Source organism: Sinohyriopsis cumingii, chromosome 1 (genome assembly GCF_028554795.1).
Source record: "Sinohyriopsis cumingii isolate HCF-2022 chromosome 1, ASM2855479v2, whole genome shotgun sequence".
NCBI lineage: Eukaryota > Metazoa > Mollusca > Bivalvia > Unionida > Unionidae > Sinohyriopsis > Sinohyriopsis cumingii.
The window spans coordinates 127,544,177-127,556,733 of NC_142961.1; the positions used below are offsets into that span (position 1 = coordinate 127,544,177).

At 34.0% G+C, this 12,557-nt stretch overlaps 1 protein-coding gene across 1 annotated transcript in view; it reads right to left on the reverse strand.

Annotated features, from left to right (window-relative positions):
• LOC149807838 (uncharacterized) overlaps positions 1-12,557 on the reverse strand; it is a 118,183-nt gene that overhangs the window by 76,512 nt on the left and 29,114 nt on the right. Inside the window, exons 4-5 of the mRNA XM_089971347.1 lie at positions 11,278-11,514; positions 5,634-5,846 (exon numbers count right to left, since the gene is read on the reverse strand). Coding sequence (XP_089827473.1) covers positions 5,634-5,846; positions 11,278-11,514 — 450 coding nt within the window. The remainder of the gene's footprint in view (positions 1-5,633; positions 5,847-11,277; positions 11,515-12,557) is intronic.

The window sequence follows — 12,557 nt, forward strand, 5'->3', positions numbered from 1 at the left end:
CCACCGCATTGAACACAAAGCTCAGATTTACCTCTAGCACCCACACCGCATTTTATGCAAGATTTCAGTCCTTAGCTTCACCTTCAAACGCTTGCTGAATTATAGCCGCAATACTCGTAATAACAATGTTTTCCACATGAGACTGTTGATCCAATAATAATTCATTGTCAACTGTCTGTTTGCTCTTGACATCGTTACATGCTAATCTATGACGATGTTTAAGTAATGAACACTCCCTTAATTATGTAAAGAGCTAGTCGAGTATCTCAAAGGAATTAAAGGAAAAATATTTTCAGCCAAATGGAATTAAGGTTTCGTTTTTTCTATCAAACTTTGACCAAGAAAATTTGTAAAATCGGATTTGGGTCCTAGAAGCTGAGAAGAAATGTGCAAAATTAGCTTATGCTTGTTAGCCATAAAAGGCTACGAGGTTTGAGTTTGATAGTCTGTCCGATAAGAGAAAAAAATGGTTAAAATACTGTATGATTTTCAATTACACAGATATATCCAGGCGGCTAAGGAATAGTTCAGACCAGATGGAGCAGCGCCCGTTAGTCGAAGTTCCGGTTTGAAAATCCGGGGATAATCGATGCGTCGATGAATGATCATGGGTCAAGTGTTATTTATCATTTACTGGACGAAAAGAAGTACGTTTATGATCAAATTTATTGTCACTGGTGATGGGATTGATGATGACGGCCATCGTGATGGATCAGTGTGGATTATGCAGGATAAAACTGGCCCTGTTCATCAAATCGTGGCCAGCACATTTCCGTTTTAAATGCTAATTCTAAGCCAGGAATGCTGACAGGTATTGACTGGCAGTATTATGAACGAGCACATCCTGTGACGGTCGTAGTTTACACGGTTTATACGTTAAACGGACCTAATTTTGATGTTCTTCAAACAATGAGGGGTGCTAGTTTTAAATTGGTATCTCAGACTGCGTAGCTCAAAAGGGTCACAGAACCTTTTATGTACGCGTAACGAGATTTTGTACTGACAAAATTACGCGCTGAAAGAATTCATGAATGGGAAAGTATTAGAGAGAAGGGAGCCAAATTAAAATAAATCGCTTTTTTCGAAAAAGAAAACGAAAATTTCCTATAGCAGTAAAAATAATAACAAACGAGGCTTTGTACAATTCTGGTAACTATCAAACGAAATGCGCCTCAATAGTGATAGTTTGTTACAACGCCCATGCGTGAACTAAAATCATAGCAAACTTTCCTCCTCAAGAGCTACCATATTTCATAATGGTAATATTTTTGAATGCATTTATGCTATTAGCATAAATGATCCATTGCCAGTTTGGGTCTTTCAGAATGATCAAAAATCTAGAGCCGATGGATCCTCGCCTGATCAAGTCCTGCTCACATGTTATTAACTTTATCGCCCATAATCTGTTCATGAGAAGGGAACATGGGTAGCATTACAATACATAAACGACACTTCTGTCGTCGACGAATTGTTGAATAATTGATGTACAAACTCATCAGTCCTTGCTCACCTTTGCCGGCACAAAACGCATGGCGCCCAACATCATTGTTGAGGATATGCAGCTTTGACGCATTCATCTCGTTGATTTAGAGTTTTTGATATAGTAGCTTCGTTTCGTGCTTTGAAATGCTTAATTGCCCGTCATATTTAAGAAATAGCGATATAAAACGAATCAATAACGTTCTTTCATACAAACATAAAACTATAACTATATGATCTACTATAGATCTGAGTGTCCATTCTTGACATTTATTGCATTTACAGCAATAAATAATTAGGTCATATCAACGCATTTTGGTAGTATAAAAGAATATATATGTGATTAACAAAATAAGATATTTCAAAAAGATTAACAAGATGTAAGTTAAAATCAATCCAGATTTTGAATTGATTATAGTACTATGTGCTTGAAATTTCAGTATTAGCAACTGATTGAAATATCACAATCGTATAATAATCACATTTGTAAAAGGAAGATTGCTGTCTTAAAAGTCTATTTCGGGCTAAACTAGTTTAGTGTATGATTGGATACCACATTAGATACCTGAAAATAAATGCAGATAAAACAGATCATAAACACTACACGATTAACATTAAACAAAAATTAAAACAATAAAAGAAGGACAAAAATTCGACTTGCTATGAAAATCCTAAATGAAGGAGCCATGATAGGTCAGAAATGGATGGGAAGTGCCGATTGAATAAAGAACACGAGGTTTGAGCCTAATAACACAAACAAGCAAGCAACTAAAACATAAAAATAATACTAGTTAGGAACATCGTTTAATTGACTATACTACATTTCGAAACGTTCAATTACTATCACAAATATTTATCAGTCGAGAAGGCAAATTTAAATGGACAGGAACATGTCATTGATGCAAGGTATAACACTGATAAAATATCACGAAATTGCAAATATTCTACTCGCACGACGGCCAAAGCATATTCAGATATAATGGTTTATGTGTGTCCCACATGTAATCAGTTCCAGCCAGACGTCTGTCTGTAGTTGTATGTGGCGATTGGGGACAGCAATAGCTCTTGGAGACACAGCGGGAATTTATCATGGGAATAGCTCTTTGGAACATGACTGGAATTTAAGATGGGAATTACACTTGCGGATAGTGTGGGAAATCCTATGTGTTAAATGTGTCCATTTGTTTAACAAGAGGGTGACACTTGGGGTCAGGCGGTAACTGTACTACAAGTGGCTGACCTCAGTTTGGACTACATAGTGGCATTGTTAGAAGTGGCTGACCTCACATGGCACACATAATATCTAGCACACCGTAATTACTAGGTAGTTATAGCATCATGACTATATTTTTGTATCCGAGATTTGTATATACAGAATTACCTAAATCTCAAATTATGCTGGCAGTATTCGTAAATTTCCAGCATTGTACTGATACTAAAATAGCTATATTCAATAAATCGTTACAGAGAAACAGGAAAGTATATCATTGAGATGGCACTTCTGGAGAAAAAGGGAAATGAGCATGACGAGATTTGTGGGGGAGGATGGAATTGAAGAGCATACATTCCATTGTGTGGATAGATGCACTAGATCAGGCAAGTATGCGTGAACAACAAACATGCAAAGCCAAAATGTATCCGTTACAGGTCACATTCACCTCTTCATCGCTGCTACAGATCGTTCATCCAAATTCATATCTGGAGCACAAATCAAAGTTACGAGCAAAGGTCTCCTCATTAGATGAAGGCAGTTAGTGTCAAGATGCAGCGCAGAAAGTACCTAAATCATACATTGCAATGAGAGCTACCAAAAAAGATCAAGAGTGAATAACGTTTTAGTCATTTTACGGTGTATCGCTAAATATAAAGAAAATAACATCTGACTTGTAATACTTTGGTCACTTACATCATTTGCTTTTAGGGTACTTTATTATTTGCAAAATAACAAACTATTTTGCGCTCTGTCATTTTGTTTTTGCTGATAGTAACTTGTATCACCAGATAATTTCATGAGATAAATTGAGTTCAATTCCCTGAATACTTTTAGAACGGACGATATAACCACACTTTAATTGTTATATGTCAGCAAGCGGCATTGTAGGCAGGATATTAACTGGGTGTCACTTTTTAGAAAAGAAACAACACAAGAATAGATGTCACACACGTAATAGTGGTACAATTCAAATTAGTTTGTTATTCTGCTTATACCGATTGTAATGACGAGGTTATATGGTATGTTTAAAGTCCTCATGAATTTTTCATCTTATCTTTTTCATGTTATCTTTTGTCATGTTAACGTTAAGGTGTTCTGCATGAAGTTTACAGGGACATGTCGTGAATCAAGAATTCATACTGAAATATCTGATTTGCTATCCTTAAGATTTATCTGCTTTGCACAACATGTGCTTAGCGTTGGTACGTTCTCTGAGGATCCCAAAAGTTGTATTTCTACAGCTTGTTTCTCTTTCAGACGTTGGTCTTATTTGTATTCCCATATATCCACCACGCGCAATATGCTCGCTTTTGGGCTCGTTGTTCAAATCGTTCGTGCAAGTGTGCCGTATTAAGCCCCCAAAATGTTTTTATTTAAATTATGGGTCAGTATAACGCGTTTGATGTGAACGCTATAGACATCCATGAAAATCGTACACTATTTGTGGGTTTCAGAAATCAGAATCGTCAACCGATTCATTTTCCATATTTGTTCTCTACTATATATGACATGCTGCATCCGTTTTCCCTGTTTCTCGCACAATGTATATAGCCGCCGAAAAGTAATGCGTTTAGTACATATGACTCATCCAATGATACGTCTGGGAAGCAACATTGTATGAACAGAGTAATTGCCGAAAATTAAAAAGCAACTGGTGTGTGACAATCCATTCAGCCAGCATAATCAAGAATTCTTCGTCGTCTTATCTTATTGGCTCTGAGGCCGTTACATTTCTACCAGAACCATCAGTTGCATTTCCCCAAGAATTTGGTACTTTCACTTATAAATTGATTCGTCCCTGATAGATGTGAGATAGCCTTTGCCCTCTGTATGTTGTTGTTGTTGTTGTTGTAGGGTTTAACGCCATTTTTCAGCACACGATAGGCTATACATGGCGGCCAGTATTAAAGGTGGAAGAAGAACCCGAAAAATCCCCGGAAAGAACCACCGACCCTCGAGAAGCTACTGGCAAGCTTTCTCACATATCCACATTGGCCGAATCCGAGACTCGAACCCATGCAGACAGAGGTGAGATGGCAGTGATCCGTAACGGAGAGCGCTTTAGACCACTCGGCCACTCGGGGCCCCTCCCTCTGTATGCTTTTATATGCTATTTGTATATACCCCAGAAAGCACTGGTCACAGTATGTGCCATTTCATTAAAGTTATGAACATTTCTTTAAAAACCTATTAAAGTGATGAGAAGGATATTTTCAACACTGCGTCTCTAAAGCATTTTGTTGGTCTAATATCATGTCCATTCATTTGCTTGCTTGAGAGCTTCATTTGTGGATCAGTAAACTTTTTCCAGAGTGTTCACTTTATCTGCATTCAAATAGACGATTCTTTGCTTTAGTGTATCTAAAGCCTAATCTAATTAGCTAAAACCTAAAGTCTACTATATAATCGTACATGGATTGTTTACAAATTGGTTCTTAATAGACTATGATATTATTCGGCAAAAATTGTCATGCACGTGGATGCAATATCTAGGTGTTTTGTATCGTAGAATACAGCAAGACTCTGATAATGTACAGTTAATGGAGAACAAAACGAAGCGTATAACAATAAGCAATATTAAATTATAACAGCTATAACTCGCTTTCATGTACAGTGCACATCTGTGACCTACTCCATATCTATAAGAAATACGTGCAATCGAGGAAAGCATGGATAATTTTGAGGCATGTGCATTCGATGAAAAAGCTATATTCTTCAAACTATATTATTAAACAGGCAACTTACACAAATATTTAAGAATGTGTGCTTCTTTCTCTGCCGATTGTGCGAAGCCTAATAACTCGATTGTGACATCTATCGACAACGCGATAATAATAATAATAATAATAATAATAATAATAATAATAATAATAAAATAATAATAATAATAATAATAATAATAATAATAATAATAATAATAAAGTAATGTATATTTTCTTACCAGCAAACACTTGAACTTCACAGAGAGTAATTATAGGACCCTCGCTGTTACCAGAATTATTAAGCTGCACCATTATTTCTTTAAACATCTTTGGCGGTGTTACGAGTATCTGAACAACACCAGTTTGGTAGGGATCTGGTGTATGTATGTTCTCAAACGACCCATTAGAATGTAATCCATAAATTGTGAACCCTTGTAGTCGATCGGTGTGCGCTACAAAGGAAATACATTACTTTAAAGCAAAATCTTAACTTTCGTAATGAAGACACTCTCATAGCAGGCACAGAACAATTCGAGATAAGTTTCTAGAATAACGCTAGCTTTGATGGGCATGACCGTGTAACGTTCACCGTTTATTTGGTAATTATGACAGTCCCACTCTGGTGTACATGAACAGGATCAAATACGAGATAGTACCATATTATGCTTAATTAAGGGTTCAGACGTAACAATAATTTTAAAAATAAAAAACACAAACAAATATGTAAGATCACACCTTATATTGTCCAAATGTACGCAGGAATGTGAAAGGAATTAAATTAAATTAATTTCTGTATTACATCAATCATTTAGACACACACACACACACACACACACACACACACACACACACATATATATATATATATATATATATATATATATATATATATATATATATATATATATATATATATATATATATATATGTATATATATATATATATATATATATATATATATATATGCAAATTACTTAAGATAAACAAAAGCTGGACAGGTCAGATCAGGCAGACAAATCTGCATGTTTATATTTTCCCTGTGAAACTTTATCTCGGAATTAAAGGTTCTGATAAAGAATTATTCGCATCTCATAATTATTTATGCGGCGAATACGTCATTTCATTATGTTTAAAGGCAAGTTTACAATTAGTTAGGTATTAGAGTAATAAAATGAGCGAAGATGCTAGTATTTTGAGATCCGGATCGCGTTCTATATGTATTATTCTTAGGATGAACTGATATTAACGAGTCACCCAACAGCCGTGCTATATTGGAAATGAAATAAAATATGCTAAGTCTTTTGCAGTAGTTTTATAAGCCATGCATACTGTAAGAACTGTTGGTCAATGAATGAAGCCTTTCGTATGTGACTTATATTTGAAAACTTAATTTCCTAATTAAAAAAATACAGAGACGAGAACACAATATTATTTTAAAACGAAAAGTCCAAGTAAGGATATTTATAAAGATCAATGTCAATAAGTTAAAGAAATAAATACAACGGTCAAAGGCAAATGTTCATATAATATTGTATCTAAACGGATTCATTACAGTTAAATTATAGCCATATTTGTGTGCATTACCATCTAGTATAGAGATACCAACATAATTGCTAAATCAAAGACTTTCTTGAGTCGATAAGCCAGAACTATATTTCAGCGCTGAGGCTCTACCATACATCTGCTTGAAAAGATACCATCATCTCCTTGCACCTAATTTAAGGCATGGATGTAATCTGCGTCCGTGACTATTGGCAGTTCACCATGCTACTAAAACAGTTCCCGTCAGAACTAAACAGCACCTATAATTTACGCTCACTCCAAAAATAGACAAAGCTACTACAATATGTCAACTTCAGATAGCAACGTCGAAGAATCCATAAAAAATGATACATTACAGTGTGACATGTAATAGAGCCAGATTCAATTTTACTGTGTATTATATATCGTCAATTGCAGTTTGAACATGTGTTTTTAAACTAACAGATTCCCTAGTTAGTGAGAACAAAATCACACAATTGTTTTAATATCCGATTGTATAGTATTCTATCTTATACATACTTTTGATTTGAACACCTACATAGACATGCTCAATTTACTATTGCAACACTTTTTGAATGTCTCAAAACACATGTCTTAGCTGAGAAAATATTATCTTATACACAATGATCAATATAACATAATGTAGTATATCAATGTTTTGGTGTGTCAATTCAACCAGAAAGAAACGACAGGGGACAAAATGATGGAGGAAAACATGCTTATTCAAGAATATGGTTATATTAGTGGTGAACAGCTGATGACAAAGTTGGAACAATATATATCGGATTTGATTTATCAAATAGGTTACACAGTATGTGGACAAGAAACGTGTTTTACTACCATGTAATATGTTTTAAAAATATAAATATATTTAAGCTTGAAAGCAAGAAGTAGATGTGACATAATAACCTTAATATATCAAATAATTTATTCATGCATTGTCTCAAGCCATGGATCAAATCTTTGGTGTTGGAAATTTATTGAAGAAGCTGTAATAGTGAGAAAGAATATGAATGACGATTAGATGAATGAGGACAATCCATCATATCAGGAAGATCTTGCTCTCAAACATGATTATGTAGATAAAAGCATGATACATTACCGAGAAACTATTTTAAGATAAAATAATATTTTACCAATGAAGGGCCAGTGGTGATTCGACACTTTATTTTCAAGTAATCCACACCATTATTTGCACTTGCGAAAAGGAAACAAATGGAATCAGTATCTATACAATAATGTCAGCTATTACATAAAATGTCATGTCTGTTTTTCGCAATAGCTAATCTTTAATAGAGCCTATATGGCCTCGATAAAGTACCATGACGTTAACTGCAGCACATAATACGCAATGAGTTTGACCTTACTTAATATTAGCAAAAAATATGTCGGTGTTCTTAGGTATACTCTATTTGATAGTCGAATAGGGCAAAGCATCACATGTAGCGATAAACAATGCATTTATTAAAATAATAAAATAATCTGCGAGACGTCGATCAGCGCATCTGTATACCATGTTCCTTTATTTATTGTCTTATTAGTACGAACTGCTTGCGTTTCGTTATTTTCTCCAAGTTGTATTTGTTGTCAAATGGTTGCCGTAGGTTCCATTGTACATTTATATTGCAGTTCGTATATTGTTCCTTGAAAAGCGTTTAATCTGTCTATACATTTACTTTTGTGTCTCCAGTAGGAATCTGTTATTATCATTTTGAACAAAGTCCAATCAAATTATCGTCAATGCATTTGATGGGTTCATTCTTTTGTTGAAAATCATCTTTCTCGCGTGCGTAGAATCCTAAGAAATCCTCCATAAAACTGTTATTATTGTTGAAAACGTTATTTTATATTTTAAAAATGGGGTTAAATAAACTAAACCAAGCTGTTGTCAAACGCTTACTAACGATGAAATTTAAATGAAAACAATGAATGCTTTAAAGATAAAGTATTGGATTGGTGTTATTGTACACGTACTATACCTGTTAAACAATGTTGGGAAGGTTCAAAGAAAACAATCATGGTAATAGCTATAGATGATAGGAGATAACAAAGTATATATAAAATAATCTATACTTATGGCAACATAAACATGGGGACACTGTTTTAGAGAAAGTTGTGTTTAAATTGTGAAATTATATGTCAAAAGGATTTGCATTCCTTTGTCTATGCTAAGCGAAATGAAAAATGAATATCATCAAAAGACGATAGTCATGATTGTCAAAAAGCACATGATCAATCCTAAAACAACTAATCTGGGCAGAGGATAAACTGGATACAACTGAGCCACTAAAAGATACCAAGAGACTAACTACCATTTGCAATGATAATAGAAAGACACTTGGATGCTTCAACAGATAATGAGAAAACGGGGTCTATATTTGTCAGTCCATGTATAGGTGATACAACTTGCTAAATACCAATATAAGCAAAGCATTGACTTGTATCAACACTGTAATTAATAAATAAATCAATAATGCATAGTGAAGACCATAACCTTTCATTAGTGTGCCATGTTTGCCTGTTGTAGCGAAAGTTGTGTTTAAATTGTGAAACTACATGTTTTCATTTGAATGCCCATATCAGTCTGATTCATCTGCCTATCCGTGTCAACAAATTTATTTTAACCTAGCGGATATTAATAGCATAACTAATTCAAGGTAAGAAGCAGTGAAAAGGGTCCAGATTGTATAATTTCACGAACATATATAATTTCAGTGTATATTTCTTAATTATTCACGACTTATATCACTTTATGTTTCGGGATTTTGTAAACATACTGGTAACTAATGGATCATGTATCAGTGGTGAGTAGAGTATTTGTATTCTAGATGCATCTCCGTGTTATTAAACCAGAAGATAGTGTCCATGTATTCTTCAGCTTAAACGACTTGTCCTAGAGTATTTAAGGTGACTATTATAAAACTTTTCAAATATCGCCACTAAAGTTCGTATTTAATTACTCCAGGCTTTGCCACAAGACACTTAAACTCTATTCCAGTCTTACTGTTTTTGTTACTGTGATACTGTTACCATCTCTAAATCTTTAGAAAAATATATACCTTTTTGTAACTGGTCGGAATTATGTTCACCCTTTAAGCTTGACATGTTTTATTTGCTGTCATGCTTAACAAATTATTTCTGTTACATACTAATGTATGCATAAACTATGGTAGCCCACCGCATGCATGTAAGTTTCATTAAAAATGTGTGTGCTTGATCCTTTTGTTCGTAGTCAAATGATCGTGATCTAAATGATTTCATTTCAGGCGGGTCATATTTTTTAATTTAATATTAAAATTGTTTCCCTGATCATCATAGTTTTGCAATTTTTATTCTGCAATATTTTTTAGATTTTAAACATTATCAATCTCTGATGCACTTTAATTCCATAAACTGCAAGTTTGATTACGCATGGACACATTTAATCTGATGACAAAATCACAACTATATCCTTTATAAAGTTTCAAACATGTAACTCACACGCTTGTGTGTTATTGACTTTCACAAACAGTTCCTAGTTTAATTTGATAACTATGAATCCCGTTTCCCATATCTTTATCTTGATGGAATGTATATAACGTTAATTTGCTGCATTAGACACACTTTGCGTGGCATGTGTAACAAAATAGTGGTCGTTTAATACATTTAAACATTCTTATTTATTACGAACCCGTTTGAAAAATACGAGAAAGATATTCATCTAACTGGTATAGACCCAAAGTTAATATTAAATATTAGATTCTACGAAGCTATACACTAAAGTTACTGTCTAAACTTAGAATAAAATTTGAATAGCAATATACGTTTGACCTTTGCTCCTTATGTATAACTTTATCGCCCTGCGATATCGGGCCTTCAACTTGGCTTGTACGTCTTCATTCATCAGTCGGTTCTGAAGTATAATGGCCAAATCCAACCGGGCAAAAATTAAGTAATGATTTGTTCTTATGATCGTCATGCGCATGGATTCATTGAATATAATTTTGGTTGTTCCCCACGTATTTGCATAAATCTAATTAATCAAACTTTAACATTCAAGCAAATCGTCTGTTTAAAGTATGCATCATTATTTTGTTAATAACCCTTCTCGTGCCAAGATTTCTCAAGAAAGGAGGCTGTAATCTTCATCCACCCCTTGCTGCATCCAGCATAATGTATCGTATGCATTCATTGTATACAATTTTTGTATTAATTCAATTTATCTTTCTCACATACAGTTCAATTTTTATGTATTTCTACACATGGGATCTATTAATATTTCTCCAGTAATTTTCAAAGGAATAGTTTCAAAAGTGAATGTTTCACATGGACTTTTCTGCACTGCAGTTTATAATACTTACCATCAGATCTTTGGTAAATTCTAATACCAATTATTAAGTAGAGGGCTTGTAAATTGACTCTCCACCACGGTATCTTATCTCCAGGTTTAGTATGGCTGCAGCTGTTCCCATGAAAGTCAGTGTTTGTATTTCCATCTACTGCCAAAGACGCCCAGTAAGGTCCTTTTTCATTATATCCTAAGTTACCTTCGTAATCGGATGACTGGTAGGCAGTTTTGTTCTCTGCTACATTTATTTCTGTGCAATTAGAACAAATGCATAGCTGGTAATTTAAACGGTAGATGCAATATGTGAAGTGGGAATAGAAAACGGAAAGACACAAGTAAAGAAACGACAACAACACATATGAGTATAGATCTCTCCCTTTAAACAACAGATAATGAATACAATTATTCCATGATCACAGTTCATAGCTAACTGTGGAAATTAAACTAACATTATAGGTAGTTAGTCTTGTCACCAAAATTTAAATCAGTCCATTATAATTCACATTATATATATATATATATATATATATATATATATATATATATATATATATATATATATATATAATGTATCACCTGCTTGAACAACATCATTATTTGATGATTTGTTGTTTTGTTTCTTAATGCAATTTCTCGGAGAACGATATGCTATGCATTGCCCCAGCAGAAATGATTGAGGAAACACAGGAAAATCCCGCTAAGAATCATTATCCACCTAATGCATGAGGGTCTAAAACTTGTAAGACAAGATATAACAACATATCAATTAAACGAACTACCCTATTGTTGGCTAGTTGAAGTAGCCTCCTACAACCCGGAATAAACGACGCAGTAAAGGAAATACCATAATACAAACGAATAGGGAAACGGAGAAGTGAGATACAGTCAAGGAATTGTCTTAAAGTATTGTGCTCAATTAAAGTGGGCAAGGAACAGAACCATATGCTTGATGAGTGTGAGTAAAATAGTATCAGGAAATCTGGATGAAATATTAACTGAGCGAATAACGTATATATTAGCTTAAAGGTTGACTGAACAATAACTTCCTAAAATATTTATATAATGAATATGTTGTACCTAATGTACATCCCTAAGTTAGTATTCCTAATGGATATAATGTGCAATATTCATTTTATTTACCAATAAATTAAAGATTTCTTGCTAGTTATGGGAATTAAATGTACTAATTGTAAGAAAAAGGCACTGGCAAAATGTTTAGCAGACATAAAACATCATTAGGTAATAGTGGTAAACTTGGTAATACAAATAATCCCATTATCTCGGGCACTTTAA